Genomic DNA, 19,370 nt, shown 5'->3' with positions numbered 1-19,370 from the left:
TCTTGTGATAATTTGGTGATGTTACTCATTCGTCAGTCACTTTGGAAAAAAGTGTCTGCCTAATTGAAGACTTAAATTTCATAATTTAATATTGTTTTTAGTATTATTACTTTTTATTAATATTAATAATCAGTTGTATTAAGTATTATTTTCACATTGTATTTTGTGAATCATAGTGTTCTTGAATACATGTGTGGGTGAGAGAGACTTGGAGTGTGAGCGGGAAGTATTTATGGAAAGGACCACCGGAGGAAAATAGGGGAGGCTCATGTCTTTTTATTCTTTGTTGAGGGGAGGGTCATCCAAATTTTTTTAGTCTAGGTGGAGGGCGACCCAACTTTTGTATTCATGAAAACAGCAAAATTTCAAAGTGGCTTGTTTGGTGCATATTTTTTTCCATGTAGCTCTCTCGGTCTCGGCCCCCCATCGCTATCATATGGGTCTGACCCAACAAAAATCCAGTTTGGCGCTGTTTGACAGTGCGCGCGCACTTCAGTACGCGCTCAGAAAAAGTGCATTAGAACAGAACGCCAATGAAATGTTTACCCAGCAAAGCTTTAAAGCACGAGCAAATAATCAACTTTTGTGATTGCGAATAAGTGCAGTGTCCTGTGAGTGTAACTCTACCGCTGTATTAACATGTGATGTGAATGTACGTCGAGTTTTACAGTATTGGGACTGAGGCGCCAGAACTGCTGATAGAATGTGCGCTGTAACACCATACTACCACATTTTAGTTTCCATTCTTGTTGTGTTTCCACAACAATGTGTGTAAATCTACTGAAATTGCCACCATAACAGTGGAGTGTGATGTGTTGGACATAGGGCTACCACATTTTTAAATTACTATTAGCTGCTCCCTAGGTGACTCCCCCGCTCTCACACTGCACACTGAGTGGCCACTCCCTCTCTCACACTGCACACTGATTGGCCACTCCCCCTCTCACACTGCACACTGAGTGGCCACTCCCCCTCTTACAATGCACACTGATTGGCCACACCCCCTCGCACACTGAGTGGCCACTCCCCAAAATAAACATTCTGACATTAGAGGTTTGTGCTCTCTAAAAAATGATGTGTTGGATTTACTTAATATGCACCATTTTTGCATCATACTTTTTAAGTAATCCCAACTTGGAATAATTTTACTTAAAAACCTTTGTTATATGTACTTAAATATTTGAGTTCACGCAACATTCTTTACTTAAAAATATATATACAAGATCGCCATTATTTAATGATAAATCGTGCACACGGAGCTGTAGCCAATGTGTTTTCGAATTTAATATTTGTATGTTAACGAACGTTACCAAAAGTAGGCTAACCCGCGCCCCTTTCCCGCGATCCATTTATAGATATTAGAGAATAGAATATGGGAATTTGTAAATATGCAAAGTACTTTTTTTTTTTATCCGAAAACTCATAGCCTGCATATAATAAATGACAACTACATTTAGGCCTACTTAAAAAAAATACTCAAGTGCTACGTGACAACTCGTTAATAAAGTAGGCCTGCGAATTTATCCGTGGGGAAGAGCACCGTCCGAATTGTCCTCTTATGGTGTGTTCACACCAAACGCGAATAGAGCGTCAAATACGCGTCTAGTTAGACGCTTGAATCTGCTCAAGTTCAAATTTTTCAACTTGCGCGGAAGACGTTCGCGGCAAACGCGTCACCCTATTCGAGTCATTCGCGACTTCCGGCGCGAATGATGCGTCTATTCGTGTCTTTGCATTGACTTTGTATGTAAGTTAATCTACTCGCGCAAATAATTAAATTCGCGTTCGGTGTGAACACACCATTAATGCATACGTGCCAACGTCATGGTCATATATTTCGAAAAACACAATAAACACTCTGCCTACTTTAAACACTTGACACTTGATACATATTCGATGGAAGCACACTCGTTTAATAATTCAAAAATACTCGCGTGCAAAGTCACTAATTTCATACATATGTGTTCGTAAGTAACACGTTTCTAATTGTTGATGCAAAATTCGTAGCAATTCTGAAATTCAGTTTAAAAGTTAGTTTCTTGACCAAAAATGCAATAAACGATCGAAAAAGTTACGCTTACCTCTTTTCAGCGTCTTCACATATGTGCTTCACAAAATGGCTCCAATTTTTGGCTGGAAAGGCATCACGGGAAATTGCATATCACGTGGCTCGTATAGTTACTTAAAATGTTGTGCTCGATTTACTTCATTTTGAAGCAATTATTATAGTAGTTGACATGACTTATGTTTTTTCATATTATTTATGCATACGTTTTAAGTTCACCTAGTAACTTATATTTTTGTGTTATACACACTAAATATGTTAAGTAGAGGTTGAAAAGTTATGAATACTTAATTTGTGTTTAATCTAATTACTTTTATCAGTAATGGTTGTTCAGCCAATGAATCGTTTTTTAGAGTGTGGTTTAAATATATCTGAATATTATATTTTATTTACGGCCATCATTTGTAGTAGCCTATTCACAAACTGTTTGCTCAAGCGTAGCGTTTTCTCAGAGTTAACTGTGTAGCTGCTCCAGCCAAGGTCTGAACCTCCCCTGAATCGTTGCATCACATTTGTGGATGTTAACTGAATCTTTAAATCAGCTACACTGTTTAATTATGAATATTATATTTTTTTCTGGTGCACTTAGCGTTATCGTTTTCTCAGAGTTTAGGCTACTGTGTAATAGTAGCCTAGGCTATTCAGCAACTCATACCAAACCAACAATTACTAAAAACACACAAAAACACATTTTGCAAGGGCATTGCACGAAAAGCTGCCACAAAGAACCGGCAAAAGTAATGATTATGAATATGTCAAATATAGCAAGGAGACATTAATTGTTTATTAATAAATAAACAAACTTATTTCATAAGGATTACATAAGCAGAGAGCAGTCTGTAGTCTGTTTTCTTTCGTTTTGAATTGTTCTGTTAAAAAGTAGACATTTCAAGCTTTCTATATATTTCTCAGGTCTGTGAGGCAAGTAGCCTAGGCTATATACACTGAGTTTCGGTTCATTTATTAGACGAGCTCCAGTTCACGCGCCGGCGCCTCCGTGTCATGATGATCTATTTTCTACTATATTTACTTATTATTTATTAAATCCAGGCAATTGGTTGATGAAACATTGATTAAAATTAAGATACAATTAATACAAAAATTAAATTCACTTTAAAGAAAGGCTTTGTGCTTTCTGTTTGAGGTCTCTGTGAAAGTTTTAAAGTCACTATCAGAGCGGTCATGTCCGTAACGGAGAACTGTCAAGTCCGTAAAAAAATGTTTCCCCTCATAAATGCGAACACGAAAAATAAAATAAAAAGAATATTTTATGTTATGTGGAGGCCGATCCTTCTTCATCCGGTGGGTAGTATTACTTTTGTTTTGCGCAGCGTAGTTCAGAGAATTACTAAAAAATATTTTGCCACCTAAAAGTTAAAGAATTTTTGTGTCACATCACATGTGTATTTCCCTCATATTAAATATAAACCGTGTATAAATGTGTAGACTGATATTTTTCTAATGTCTGGACTCCTTTATTAAGGGAGAATGAATATATAAACAGACGTTTCAGTATTAAATGCATTTTCTGAGAATTTTTATTTCAAGTTTTGACTGCAAATGTCACGTCCATAAGGCTGGAATTACCCAATTTTAAAGAATTTATCCTCAACTATTTTTTTTTTTTTTGGTGTACGTCTACGTATTTTATTATGTCAACTTATATTAATAGTGCAGGCAAAGTAACTCATTTTGGAGCCAAAAATAGAACTAATTGTAAAATATTTTTTTTCAGCATAAATCATTTCTATAAGGTGTCCAGAACAACATACTAAAAGTCCTAAGAAATCCTAGTTGAGGAAATATGTTTAATTCTCATCAATCCGAGATGTGTGCCAATAAGGCCAGACATCAATACACCTCAATGGGGCTATTTTTTTCCTTTACTCCTATCAAAATAAAACTTTATACAATGAAAGTATCCATGAAAAGTAACAAATTTTGTATTACAAGTTTCTTTGAAAATTAATTGTATTATGCAAATGACATCTAAATACTAGATGTAATCCGCTGTAGTTGCAAGAAAGACTGCAGCACAAAGAGATGCACATGCAAAAAACATGGACTCCCTTGCACTGCCATTTGCGGAGAATGTCGTGGTACTAGCTGCACAAACTCACAGTTGCCTGATTTATCAGATGAATATGACCCAGAGGGGAAGAACTAAGCAAAGAACAAACCAGGAACTGATATAGGGGGTGCCAGAACCAAGAGCCACAGAGAAGGGGTCGAGGATCCAGACTGGATAAAAATAATAATAAAAGAAAACATAAAATAAAAAACACCCAACCCTCCCCTGAGGCTTGTGTGCCTCTGTGACCCTGATACTATACCGGCGGGGGTTATACCCCTGGCAGGTACTACCAAGCCAGGCAGTTTTCAGGTTAGAGGCCAGTCTAAAAGCAACATTGCCATCATTTGGCAGTAGGATGATTGGATGAAGATTGGGCCTATTTGAAGGGTGTTTCTGCCTATGCAAATTAGGACATGTGGAGCTCATGTGCATATTCAAATTCATTTCAAAAGAAACTTGTAATGCAAAAAAAGTTACTTTTCATGTATAATTTTACTTTGTAAAGTTTTATTGTGGTAGAAATAGAGGAAAAATTAATTCTATTTGGGTGTATTTTGGGCATATTCGATTAGTCTATAGCTCATTTGCATATTAAAATTCATTTTAAAAGAAACTTGTAATACAAAAAAAAATTACTTTTCATGGATACTTTCATTGTGTAAAGTTTCATTTTGATGGGAGTAAAGGAAAAAAAACCCATTGAGGTGTATTGTTGTCTGGCCTTATATTGACACACATCTCGGATTGATGAGAATTAAACATATTTCCTCAACTAGGATTTCTTAGGACTTTTAGTATGTTGTTCTGGACACCTTATAGAAATGATCTATGCAGCAAAAAAATATTTTACAATTAGTCTGTCGTAAAACGTTACTTTGTTTGCCTGGACTATAAGGTGAACTCCGAGAAAAAGCTACAGTTTATAAGCTACTACTACAAATGATGGCCGTGAATAAAATATAATATTCAGATATTTTTAAACCACAACCCTCTAAAGTCAGAATGTTTTTTTTTAAACCACAACCTTCTAAACATCATCTAAACATCTTCAATGTGCGCTTCTTTTACCGAGATATGCGAATAACAGACACACAGACAGACGTTACTTAAATTTATAGATAGATGTAAAATTTGTGTTTGTGTATAGGCTATATTATATTTATACTGTATATTTGTCATGAACAACCAGAGACAGGTATAGATCCATACGCAGCGTAGGATTATTAACAGAATGGTCAGACAGGCAATGGTCACAGACAAGACAGCAGACACAGCATAGGAGACAAGGCAATACTCAGGATCAGAAACCAGGCGAGATGACAGAGGCAGGCGGCAGATGAGACGGAATCCGGGAAACAGGCAATGGGTCAAATGAACAGACTAGAATAGGATAACAGACTAGACTTACACAACAGTGAAACAAGACTTCGCCAAGGGTCAGTGGCGGATTTAGCAAATTGGGGGCCCAAAGCGAAGGTACGAATGGGGGCCCCCCCATCCCATCTTTATGAGAACGGAAAAAAAAAATTATTGACTGAATGGTAGGAAAAGCTAATCTACGGGGAAGTAAAGGTTGGAGAGAAAAAAAAAACCTTCCCAACAGAGAATAAGGTATCAGATAACACCTGTATTTGCCAAAATGCCAGGAAACCCAGCACTGTTTATTCTTTTTTTAAGATCAAATCAATATCAATATCAATTGTATTAGTTTATATATTTTATAATGTAATAATTTCACAGTTAATCTACAAATGAATGTAGAGACAACATAAAGACAGTATATTTTAAATACTTGTTTAATGGCATCTTTTTATGAATGAAGGTCATTATCACTGATACTAATACAGCTAATGATGGCTGGATAAAACTGATTTTTTCCCCTAATTTTAAACATTAATTATAGCCAGCCATCCAACATTACAGTGTAATTGAAAGCCAAAAATTTTACATTTTGTTAGGCTTCAAAAAATATTTAACAACTTTTAATTTACGTGAACTTAAAACAATCATCAGATAAACCCATAATAAATGTCATATTTACTTTTGCCCTTTCAGTATAACAGTACTTACACGTTATCCTCAACTAGCGTCACTTCACAGCTGCTGCTCTAGCGGCATGTGTCCCCAACAGTAGGCGTAAAAAAGTTTGTCATTTTTGGCAGTGTTGCCAAATACATATCGGCGTCTTTTTTCTTTTCTTTTTTTTCTTTTATTTGAGCCGCTTGGGTAACTTCGTTTCATTTTCGCGTTTAGACTCGTCTTGCTTCGTTGTGTACTTCCCAGTCCTCCTGTCATGTTTATCTTTCGCGGTTTCGCGCCGCGCGCCGGTCGGACTAGTCCATTTTATTGCGAAAGTAGGGGGTGTTATGTGTAGGGACAGATAACCATGAACTGGACATTTTAACTACTACTTCAACATTTCAACGTATTTCTTAAGAATATTAATAACATTTACTAGGCGTTTGAAGCGTTCATGATGATAAGGGGCGTTTTCTTTTCTTTTCTATATATTTTTTTGAGGTTGGTTGGGGGCCCCCCTACTACGACCGCTGGTAGGGGGCCCCAAGCAGCCGCCTACCTATGCCTCAATGTTAAGACCGCCACTGCCAAGGGTAATAGTGTGGAGCTGCGTGTGGAACTTGATGCAGGTGTGAGAGTGATCAATGGAAACAGGTGTGCGAGTAATCAGTCCAGGGTGTGTGCGTGAACAGTCCAGGGAAAGGCAGTGCAGAAGTGTAGCGCCCTCTCGTGGCACTCGAGGGCAATCCAGCTGATCATCGTCACAATATTATACGTGTGTGTGTACTGTATATTTTTTTAATCGTGATTAATCGATTTGACAGTATGTATGTGCAAAATCAGTTTTTGTGTGTGTTTTTAGTAATTGTTGGTTTGGTGTGTTTGAGTGCTCATTGTTACAATTGCACAGCAAAAGTTCAGTGACATTTTTATTTGTGCATGGTTGTAAGCAAATACTGATACTGACATACAATAAATATGGAAAATTGAACTACATATATATAACTAACTACTGACAACTAACTACTTCTCAATAACTGCAATATTCAGAAGTAAACAGTGTAGCTGACAATGTTTAGCTGACAGAATGTTTATTTTTAAACCACAATTTTTTAATCCACATCCCTCTCTAATGTCAGAATGTTTATTTTTAATCCACAACTCTCTCTAATGTCAGAATGTTTATTTTTAATCCACAACTCTCTCTAATGTCGGAATGTTTATTTTTAATCCACAACTCTGACCCCTAAAAATACATAGGTTATTTAGTGGAAATGATGGTTCCATATAGAACCTTTAATATATCATGAAACCTTTCTATTCCACAAAAGGTTCTTAAGATTATTGAAATGTTTTCTTAAGAACAGCTTGCTTAAAAGTTCTCCGGAGAACTCAAAATGGTCCTTGTATGCGAAAACCTCCTTTTGGAACCTTTATTTTTTAAGAATGTATACGACTAGCATTGGCATAAAAACATTTAAAAATTAGATTTTTCTTTTGTTTCGACCAGCAGAGTGATGTAAGGTACAGAAAGGAAAACAAGCTATTTGAATATGAAAATTACTCATGTCTTGTCACAAAAATCAGCATATGATATTCTGTTACATGTGCATGTGAACAAAAGCATTTAAAGGCATAGTTCATCCAAAAATGAAAATTCTGTCATCATTTACCCACCACAAGTTGTTCCAAGTTGTTCCAAAGTCGTATACATTCTTAAAAAATAAAGGTTCCAAAAGGAGGTTTTTGCATACAAGGACCATTTTGAGTTCTCTGGAGAACCTTTAAGCAAACTGTTCTTAAGAGAACATTTGAATAATCTTAAGAACCTTTTGTAGAATAGAAAGGTTTCATGATATATTAAAGGTTCTATGTGGAACATCAATGCCACTAAAGAAGCTATATATTTTTAAGTGTGTACTAGTCTAAAATATGCTAAAAACTTTTCTGAAACGTTTCTTTTTTTATTATTATTCCTTAATGTGTATATCTGAAAAATCTTCAATTTTTTTTTTTAAATTAAAACAAAGGTTGATAAAGTGTGTTGACAAAGAAGAACCTTTAACATCCATGGAAACTTTCCATTCTGCAAAAGGTTCTTTACACTGGAAAAAAAGGTTCTTTAGATCAATAAATGTTCTTCACACTAAGAAAACTGAAGAAGAAGGTGTGTTCACTGAAAGGTTCTTCTATGACATCACTGCGAAAACCCCTTTTGGAACATTTATTTTTAATGCATTTAAAGAGATTGTTCATCCAAAAACCGAAATTCTGTCATCATTGGCTGGGTAACGACACAGATGTCCCAATTTGATTCTCGGTTCGATACAATTAATAATTTTCACAAAAAAAGTAATTAATAAAATAGTTAATAAGGCCCGAGCACCGATGGTTTTAGGACCCTGTTGGAATTTCTCTGTGTATTGTTGTTTGTGTTGTTTTTGACCCTAACCTTGTATTAACCTTGACACAAATTCGTGACCATGCAGCACTGGCCCGATCGGGACAGTGACAGTTCCTTCAACTGTCCAGAACGTCTTTCACGCTGAAAGGCGCACATGCATCCACCATATAGAACATTCTTTTTTAGCGGTCGTGAAGTAATTATTTATTCATTCTTTGATGTTAACCTTTTTACATCCATAACCTCTTCTATGAGATGAGATCTTTCTTTAACAAACACATTTTAGAAGAACATGCATGCTAGACTGTTTCTAGTAGTCTACTTTTACTGCACAATCCTGTATTATGTTTACACATTTTAATTGATTCAAAGATGTGTGTCCAATAAGGAGTTGTGAAATGATCGTGTCATCCCTTCTTTTGCCACAAACTTTTCTCAAATTTCCTACTTATTTCTTTAAGTGTCTTCCCTCTCCTGGTGTCCACAACTCTTGCAATCTATTCTTATTTATCCTTTTGAATGGTCATTTCATCTTTGAACAGAGGGATATCATTTTTTTTTCTTAAATACTTTAAAGTCTTTTTTGCCAACGCATCCGCTATTTCATTTCCCACAATCCCCACGTAACAGCAGTTATTCCGAATTATTTCTAGTTGTTGAATTCTGAAAAGGGTCTGGAGGGTTTCTATCAGAATATCCTGTCTTGAGTCATATTTTCCATTTTTCAATAAGGCTTCATAAAGAATCAGAGCAAATAACAACTTAAAGGGCACCTATTATGCTACTTTTTACAAGATGTATATGAGTGTGTATGTGACATTTTAGCTCAAAATACCCCACAGATCATTTTTATAGCATGTTAAAATTGCCATGGTGAGCAAAAACGTGCTGTTTTTGTGTGTATCAAGACGAAGGCGGAGCTTAAGCTCATACTCCGGTAGCAACAAAACAGGACAATCTCACACAATAAAATATCAGAAACTGTTCTAGCGGTGTTCAGTTCGAACCGGAATCGGACAATGATGCCCTCAGAGCCAGAGAATAATAATACACTGGTAAACTTTATATCCATAAAACAACTACTATGAACTTTAATACAGTTGTAATTGAGATTTAACTTTGCACTAATTCAGGTTGATTCAATGATGATTTATCTCTATATGGCTCTGGAACAAAAGTGCTCTCCCTTTCATTACTGCCGTGATCATTATTGCTCTGGAGAAGCTGGATCACGAACAGTTGTTACTGATCCATCCTTGAGTAACAATTTTTTAGCAAAGCCTGTGTTTTGTATCGTTCCTTTGTATTGACCCTCGTTCACAAAGCAGTCTGGATTGAAATGATTTGATTAGACAAGAATATTATAATATAATTATATATATATAAAAGAGTAGGCTAAACGAATGTGTTGCTTGATCAAAGCTCAAGGGTGCGGAGGGTTTGACTTATAGGGCAAAAAGTTACTAATGCCAAATATTGTTTATAATATAATATTTATTACATTTATTTAATATTGATTACATTTTTACAATAATCCATTTATTCCGCAGCAGTTTGAAAAGATATAATAGCCTACGATTATATTTTCAAACTGTACATGTAACAGGGTTTAAGATTCAGGGAAGAAGGAGGCGGGAACCGGCAAACATTCAAAACATTTAATCATAAAATACACAAATAAAATACAAAAGTATAAGCCAGCAGCCCCTCACCGACGACTGCTGGCACACAATAAAACACAAACAAAACAAAACACAGGTTCAGGCCTGTTCCTCTCTCGATCTCCACTGTCATCGCTCCTCCTTTTATGCTTCCGCTCCTCCGTGAGAGATACGCCACCGGCCTCGTGCCACTCTCTCACGGCTCTCGGCCTCGTCCTGCTCGCACAGTACATTATTCTTTAAATTTGTACAATTGGTATTGAAAGTACCAGATTGTGAGCAAATTTTTGTTAATAAAATGTAACGACTTATTTGCAGATCATGCATTGTTATATGTAGGTTCAGTGTTTCCTCCTCCTTAGTGTTTTTGGTTCAGTCCTGTTTCCCAGTTTTCCCGCTCCTCGTCATTCTTCAGTTGTTGCACCTGTGTCCTAATCATCATCATTTCATTCACCTTGTCATCATCATGTTCCTTTGTTTGCGCTTGTTATTTATACCCTGTGTTTTTCTTCATTCTTTGTCCGTTCTCGTTTATTGTATAGTGTGTTTTGTGGTACCTGAGTTTTGTTAAATAAATTCCTGTTTCCCGTTCCTCATCGTCTTCCTCGTGATTCATACCACCACGCAACCTAACAGAAGAACGGACCGAATACAGCCTTTTTTTGCTGTGTTTTCTTTTAATTTTTATGATGAATATTCCAGCCATGCCCTGCTATGCCTGGAATAAAAGGACTGCTCCCTGGAATCTCACACCAGGGATTTCTTGGAGTTGGCGTGTCTAACACACTATCCTTCCTGACCACTGACCAGCCTCTACATAGTGATGGCCAAATGAAGCGTTTCGAAGCATTATTGCTTTCCGATACAATTGTGTCGAAAATGGTTCATTACTCGAAGCTTCATTCAGATAGAAATTGCAGCACCATCTCCTGGTGAAGTAAATGTAATGCAACAAAGCTGACAACCATAAAATGCCAGTAGGCTTATAAGTTAACGCCCCGTTTATGACGTGTTTACCGAGGCGATCAAAGCTGAAACAGTGAAACTCATTTATGTAGGTGAAGTTTACAGACACTGATGAATTTCATGTGTTCACCTTGATAATAAAACATTAAGCATGATGTGTGTGTGTGTGTGTAATTATTTCTTTTGACAAGGACAGAAGATCAGACCAGCTTAAAAAAAGTTGGAAACCATCACAGAAATTCTAATGGTTTTTATTCAACTGGCTTTTACCATTTAAACCACTACAGAATTATTTTTGTAGTGTGTTTGGCACATATTCCATTAGGATTTAATGCCCCCACCAATAGAACCCAACACATAATCAGTAGAGACCCACAGACACCACTATAATTTCCATTATAACCAATAAAATTCCCATGAAAACCATTACATCCAATAGAATTTCTGTAATGGTGTCTATAGTTTTTTTTTAGCAGGGCAGTAGCCTATCATGTGTGAAAGCTTTATCTTGTTTAGCTGTGGGAAGCAGAACTCTATAACTTGTTAACTGGTGGGACTGTTATTTTTGTATGTTGAAAAGGATGTGCTTGTGTAACTGGTTGTGCTTGTATAATGTAGCAGAGAGTTTTTGAAGTTTCTGTCTTTGATGCATATTTTTATGTAACAATGTTCATATGTTCTCAAATTAATAATAATAATAAAATGTGTCAGAAGGTGTGCTTTAGGTAGGCTACATCATACAGAAGGCTTATATAAGTGTTCATTAAATGGTATGGTTTTTATTCAGAAATATTATTTTCTCCACAGTCTTTAGTGAAAGGCGATTTCTTTTTTTTAAAAACAATTTCACCAGCTTTAGAGAATATCCTCTCGCATGGAACAGATGATGCAGGAGTACACAAAAACAGTTTAGAAAGCTGGTATAAATGAGGATATATTGCTTTGTGGGTGGCCCAGTAAACCATAAACTCAATCCACTCTCCTCAACAATAACACCAATCCAAACACCGACTACTACAACCCACGGTGTTGCCATGGTTTGGCTTCACTTTTATAAGAAATACAGCCGCCAGGTTTCAAACCTGTCAACACTGGATTGGGCTGTCAAAGCAGTCAGGTGGTTCACTACAGGAGTGAACCAGTGTGTTTGCTTCAGACGTCATTTTCACGTGACTAATGACGTAATGATACAAGCTCCGAAGCAGTGGTTCATTGCAAGGACCGTTCGAGTTTGAAGCAAGCTTCGGAGCGTCGGTGTCAGACGTAACATCACTACCTCTACATTGCCAGCCTCAGCGAGCGGTCCCGGGCACGCCTCCCAGGGAGCGATCCTCATCAAGATTTCGCCGAATGTGTGGAGTGGTTGTTAGTAAACAACAACTATGCATTTATCATCGCAGAGCCTACAAACACCCCTCCACCAAATCCAGAGTCTCGTCCCGCCAAGACCGCCCGTCCCGAGTCTCGTCCCGCCGAGCCTGAGCCTGAGTTCCTTCACGCCATGCCTGATCTTCACGCCATGCCTGATCTTCACGCCATGCCTGATCTTCACGCCATGCCTGATCTTCATGTCATGCCTGATCTTCATGTCATGCCTGATCTTCACGCCATGCCTGATCTTCACGCCATGCCTGATCTTCATGTCATGCCTGATCTTCACTTCACGCCTGACCAGCCAGATCTTCACGTCAAGCCTCCAGTCTTCGTCCCAAGTCCTGAATCTCGTCCCACCGAGATCGTCCCTCCAGAATCCTTTGTTCCTTTCCTCATCCAAGGTCCAGAGGAAATAAATTTAATAGACTTTGATGCAGAGCCTGTGATTCTTCACGTCAGTCTTACCGAGCACCTATCCTCACGTCATTCCTGACCAACCTGAGCTCCGCGTCGGTCCTGCCGAGCCTGAGCCTCTTCACGTCAGCCCTGCCGAATCTGAGCCTCTTCACGTCGGTCCTGCCGAGCCTGCACTTCACATCAGTCTTGCCGAGCCAGCCATGGCGGCCCGAAGGGTCGTCTCTGCCCTGGCCTCCTGCAGGGTAGTCTCCGCCGTGGCCTCCTGAAGGGTAGTCTCCGCGCTGGCCGCCTGCACAGCCTGCTCCGTCCTGGTCCCCTGAACTGCCAGCTCCAGGGCGCCCACCCCCTATTGATGTAATACGGCGTGAGTACGCACCTTTTTGGGAGGGGTGTACTGTTATATGTAGGTTCTCTGTTTCCCCCTCCTTAGTGTTTTTGGTTCAGTCCTGTTTTCCCGCTCCTCGTCATTCTTCAGTTGTTGCACCTGTGTCCTGATCATTTACATTTATTCATTTAGCTGACGCTTTTATCCTGAGTTTTATCCAAAGCGACTTACAATTGCTATATTTCAGAGGTCGCACGCCTCTGGAGCAATTAGGGGTTAAGTGTCTTGCTCAGGGACACATTGGTGTCTCACAGTGGATTCGAACCCGGGTCTCTCACACCAAAGGCATGTGTCTTATCCACTTTATTGTCAGATTAATGTGCAATAAACCCAGACTCTGCCTATCTCTAACTTTACAGAATAGACTGGGCTGATGTGTAAAACTATAGGCTACTCAGCGCCAAATGACCATAATACTATATAAAATATAACTCAGGGCTCGACATAAAGCCTCTTCGTGTGCTTGTCCTTCGAACAAGTAAATCGGTCACTTGTCCAAGTAAAAAAATTACTTGTCCAGAAAAAAATGCAATAATAAAGCAATAGTCTCATCAGTGTTCAGTCAACTTTGACATTTAAATCTGCATATTTATGATATTTTAACCTTTATAGAGAGCATTTTTCCTTAATCGTTTTAAATATATGCTTCATCTTTCATTTTAAATTCTTAAATTTTATCAATAAATTAATTTAAAATAATAAGACACTGGCTGCTACCAATCAAATTAAATAATTTACAGTGAAAAATTACAATGGCATTAAATAATGTTATGAGATTGTTTTGAATGTTTTTTGAATATACAAATATGAAATATTGGAAAGAACAGCCAATATTCCCAAGGCGTCTTTTGCCAAAGCGTCTATATCCAACGCACATGGCACCCTTAGCGTCAATATGAGAGGCAGATATATGGCGCCTCATAGTGGTCTAACCCTAACACTACCCCAGACCTAAACCTACCCATAACCAAAGCGTGTTATATTGACGCTAAAGGGTGCCATGTGCGTCGGATGTAGACGCTTTGGCAAAGGCGTCAGTATATGACGCCTTGGGATGAGAATGCGTTGGAAAGAATGATACTTTTAAACACAAAACTAAACCACCAATAGGTGGCGGCAGATCGCCGTCTTACTGAGTGAGTTGTTGAGCCATTTATTCAAACAATTCTTTCAAAACGCTGAATTGTTCAAGAATGAGGCAGTTGTTTAATGGGTCATTGAATCTTTGACTCAACCAATTCATTCAAAACGCTGAATCATGTTTCAGTAATGCGGTTATGTGTTCTGGTGAGATGTGCTGTGGTTCTGCTGTGATCTTTCTTTGGAACTATTTTCGCAGCTCAAATACAACAAAAAACAGTCAATATTCATAGCTGCCAACTCTCACGCATTGGCCGTGAGACACCCGCATTTGATTGGTTTCACACGCTCACACGCCACACTCCCGATTTCTCACGCTGAAGTGTCAACCCGGGCGGTCAAATGCCTGGAAGATGAGTTTATCTATATATCTACCTGTTGAGCCACTCGTGATCGACTAGTTATACCGCAAATTCGTTAAAAATCTCCCGTTATCTAGAGCGAGCGTGCATGCGAGACAGAGATTGTGCTCCAAACCGCGTAGAGCGAGCGAGAGAAATCTCACTCGTCTCTACCCCCCCCGTCAACAAATCTCACGCCGAGCAAAACTCAAAAGTTGGCAGGTATGAATATTGTGTCTAAAATGTAAGTGACTTAATATTAATTTGTTTATTAAACTGTCATATGAAATCAGTGGTACATTTTCAATCGTGATGGTATTGCACTCGTGGTTGTGTGATGTTGCTTAACTGTATCATTACTACGGTGGCCGAGAGGTGCAAAACAAGATCACAATTATAAAAACAAATTAACAATTCAGAAAACACAACGACAATTCAGAAAACAAAATAACAATTCAGAAAACACAATAACAATTCAGAAAACCCATTGACAATTCAAAAAACAAAATAACAATTCAGAAAACACAATAACAATTCAGAAAACCCAACAACATTTCAAAGAAAACGGAAAAGGTAGGTACATTTTGAGAATGGCAAACTTGTCGCTGATTGGATGAGACACCTGTCAATCAAGCTTTACAGGAACTAAGAAATTTGTGATCAACTTTGTTTTGTGTTTTCTGAATTGTTATTGTGTTTTCTGAATTGTTATTTTGTTTTTATAATTGTGATTTGTTTTGCACCTCTCGGCCACCGTACTAATCATATGTTATAAATATAAGAACTCCACATGAATTTTTACCGCTGTGTATGTTCATTAAGTTTCTTTGTGTGATCTGGGCTCATTTGTTTCCATTTCTCATGAGGCATGAGCCTCAACAGCGCAACCGTGTTACCAGACAGAGACAGACAGAGGCGCCCGCGCCATCAGAGTACTTGGACGTGACTGTGATTACAAAAGGTAAAAACGATATAAATACTGTTCGTTTTCTCACACAAACCGCTCGTTTCGTGTCTTGAGCCATCAATGTTTACTTACATTTACGAGTCATTAAATCATGTTTAATTTGGACTTCTCTGTGTATGCTCTTTGAGGTGGTGACCATAGACCTGCATTATATGACTGACGGACAAGAACGGTTTGACGTAAAAATAACAAAATTGAAAATACTGCAGAAACAAAGACACCTACATCTTGGATGCCCTTGAGGTAAGCTAAAACATACCAAAAATTAATTTCAAAGTGAACTATCCCTTTAAGACACAGTCTTAACGTAATGGCTTTGTTTATGCAACTGGCCCCATATGCTGATTTTATGCTGATAAACTCATCATGATATTTTGATACCATTAAGAGTGAAGGAGTACAACTAATAATTATTATTACTTTTACTGTAGAAAGGGGCCACACAATCTATTAACTATGATTGCTTGTTTGGAAGTGAAAATGAATAAAGCGTTATTTCTAATGGGTAAATAATAATCAACTGTACCGATTTTCTTTTCTACATTTATTTTATTAGTATTTGCAGAATACAGAGGAAAAAGAGTTACTATTCCCACGCTAATTAATTAATAGAGGTTGAGTTTCTTTTATGGTTTTCAGTTTCTTTTAAATCTAACTATTTGTCAGTTTTAAAAGAAAAAAGTTTTGACAAATCAATAGTTATCTTGAAAATGAAAACAATATGCACAGGATGATTCTATTTATATTTTCATCAAATTTATAATGAGAATGAAATATGCATACTTCACATATCAAATAGACTTACATATATCTCAAACCCCCTTCTAATACAGTACTCTAGAAAGTTTACCATTAATGTCAATTTTACATACATATTTGTGGATTTTATTCTAAAATGCATTTACATCAATAAACCAGAGCTAAATTTAGCAAAGAAAACATTTAATCCTTCAAGAATGTAATTTGTTCCGTTTAACTTATTTAGTTATTGTCTTTTAATTAAAATGAATTCACAATCAATTCCAATAAATATAATATTTAACATGTCCTTACTTGACTTTTAAATAATGCATATTATTACTACTACTACTACAACCTCCCATTTCCCCTTCAAAATATAGTTCAGACTTTAACTTGATATTCTCTGAATCAGTTTTAAAGTTTACTTTAAAAAAAGCACATTAATAATTACAGTCTATCACATTCATTATTTGAATTGTCCGTATGGTTGATCTCCTGATGAAAAACCTCTTCACCTTCCCCTTTTTTCCAGTTTATTTTGCTGTCACTTCCCAGCCCCCTGATCTTCAGCTTTTCACGGATCTGGAAGACCAGCAAGAAAGAATAAAAATAAAACATCAACAGCAGCAACAATATTAATGCTATGAAAGATGGTTGGTTGGTTTGTAAGCCCGTTGAAATCGGCCCAATGGAGGTTTTCCGAAAGAACGGTTGAAGGTCTCTGCGTGTTACTCTCTTTCCGCGTGTATTTGATTAAATTAAATACATTTTTCATATTATCTCGTTATTTCATCTGACTCCATAAATGAAAAGGTTTTAATGATATCTGTGCATCATTAAATGTGAGCGACTGTTTGACTATTCTTTTTAACTCTTTACTGAAAATAATGTCAGAGTCAGTTGTTAACAAATGTTAACAATTTATGATGTCAGGTAAATATATCATGCCAATTTCATAATCAGTTCAAAGACAATAGATTCAAAACATCAAATGCTCTGGAATAAAGAGAGAAGATGCAAACCTTGACATTTATAAAAATACATGATGGAAAGTGTTTTGCATACAATCCGCATCACAAGCTAATTTGAGTTAGAAATCGCCCTGCGCCTCTTGTTGCAATTCATTATATACCCAGACCAAGACAGAAACTTCTTTCACATGGAAACACTTGCTAACAATGGGAATTTGCATTCAGAGGTTATACACCTTTTGAGAGCAGGAGGCCATTTGCCTGGAAGACACACCCTCCTGTGTGCAAGATATTTCTAAACACTTAAGACCTTTATTACCTTTTGGTTTACTTCTTTGGGAATGAGGGGAAGAGGAAAAAAGAGCTGTATTCTGAAGTGAGACTTGCATCTCAAATGGTGATGCTAACTTCAAGAGAGAGAGTTCAAATGTTAATTTCCAGAAAGGTCCGTTGTCTTCTCAGGGAGTGGTCGTTCCTCAACCAGACTGCCCAACATTTTCTAATTTCTCAAGTCTTACAGTTGGCTGTAATATATTCTTAAAACGTTTCAAACAGTAAATAGAAATTGTGTTTTTGAACCATATGACCATGAAGATGAACACAGTGTTTAGGCCAGATACAAACCTCATTCAGAATGGCAGTCTGTAGTGAAGGATCATTCAATCTGCATTCTCCATTACAGGACAATTTCAGTCTGATAATCTGCTTTTTAATTAATGTGTCATCTGAGAAATACAGTGTTAAAGTCATCCTCAACATAGAACATACATCAATAAATGAAAACATCCTCATCCTCTTATTTGTATCATTTGATTCTGTTAACATGGAAAAACTCACTTCCATGGCAGATAAAAGGATGCTTTAGATCACAGCTGTATTGAGCCCATTTCCCAGAATCAGTTGTTGACATGCCGACACAGTCACCAGATCCTGAACTCTGGGATGGTTGTCCTGCTGCCCAGTTTCTAAAACTGATATTCCACCGATCAGACCATTCCCAAGTGTCCAGGAACAGACCAATCCAGAGCGATGATTCATTATTACTGATCAGATTCTGCTGCTCTGCGCTGCTGATACTCGCCAAATCAGTGTGTTGTTTTCTGCAGTAACTCTGAGCATCTCTCCATGTCATAGCAGTCTCAGTGATGATGAAACCAGTGCTGTCTGTTCAGAAACACCAGATAAAGACCAGCCCTTAGTCCAGGATCAGCTAAAGTTTGGGGAAAAATTAACCAGATTTGAGGACTCACCATTGAAACACACAAATGGGAGAACGGAGCTGCAGCTCTCATCGTACCAGCGTCCCTTAAAACTCCTCACACACCCCCCATCACCATTTGGTTCTCCTTGATTCCAGTTAATGTACTTGGACAGTGGGCCCATAGACCAGATCCAGTGATACTCTGCTCCATTGTGGAGACCTATCCATACTGAACCACTGTATCCAGCATCCACTGTATTTACCAGCAAACTCACGTCGCTCATGTTGTCAGCAGTGGCCAGATCAGTGAATCTCGCTCTGCAGTAACTCTGAGCATCTTGCCATGTCTTGCTTTCATTCATATAGTGGAAGGAGCGGTAAGGAGACTTGGGCCCTTTAGCAAATGGAAATGAGGAACATGACTGTAAAAAATCAGGTATTTTTGTTTTTAATTTAGTGAGTGTAGTTTATAGCATTGGTTCCCAACAGGGGGGTCGTGTCATTTTTTGAAAGGTTTGAGCAATGAGCATTAAATAAAAGTTCTTAACTTTTTTTCTGTTCAAAATTTACAAAATGTATATAATGAGCGAGTTCATCATGAATCCATTTTCCAATCCGTGTTTTTGTCTTATCCTGAACCACTA

The 19,370-nt window shown here is 37.6% G+C and overlaps 1 protein-coding gene across 1 annotated transcript in view; it reads right to left on the bottom strand.

Annotated features, from left to right (window-relative positions):
• Nucleotides 1-19,370, bottom strand: part of LOC130087187 (macrophage mannose receptor 1) — an 81,395-nt gene that overhangs the window by 16,736 nt on the left and 45,289 nt on the right. The window contains exons 7-8 of the mRNA XM_056253412.1: nucleotides 18,776-19,120; nucleotides 18,363-18,689 (exon numbers count right to left, since the gene is read on the bottom strand). Coding sequence (XP_056109387.1) covers nucleotides 18,363-18,689; nucleotides 18,776-19,120 — 672 coding nt within the window. The remainder of the gene's footprint in view (nucleotides 1-18,362; nucleotides 18,690-18,775; nucleotides 19,121-19,370) is intronic.

Source organism: Rhinichthys klamathensis, unplaced genomic scaffold, assembly GCF_029890125.1.
Source record: "Rhinichthys klamathensis goyatoka isolate OS25496 unplaced genomic scaffold, OSU_Roscu_1.1 h1tg000105l_1, whole genome shotgun sequence".
NCBI classification, from domain to species: domain Eukaryota; kingdom Metazoa; phylum Chordata; class Actinopteri; order Cypriniformes; family Leuciscidae; genus Rhinichthys; species Rhinichthys klamathensis.
The sequence above is the reverse complement of the archived record's forward strand: the minus strand, read 5'-3'. Positions and strand labels throughout refer to the sequence as shown.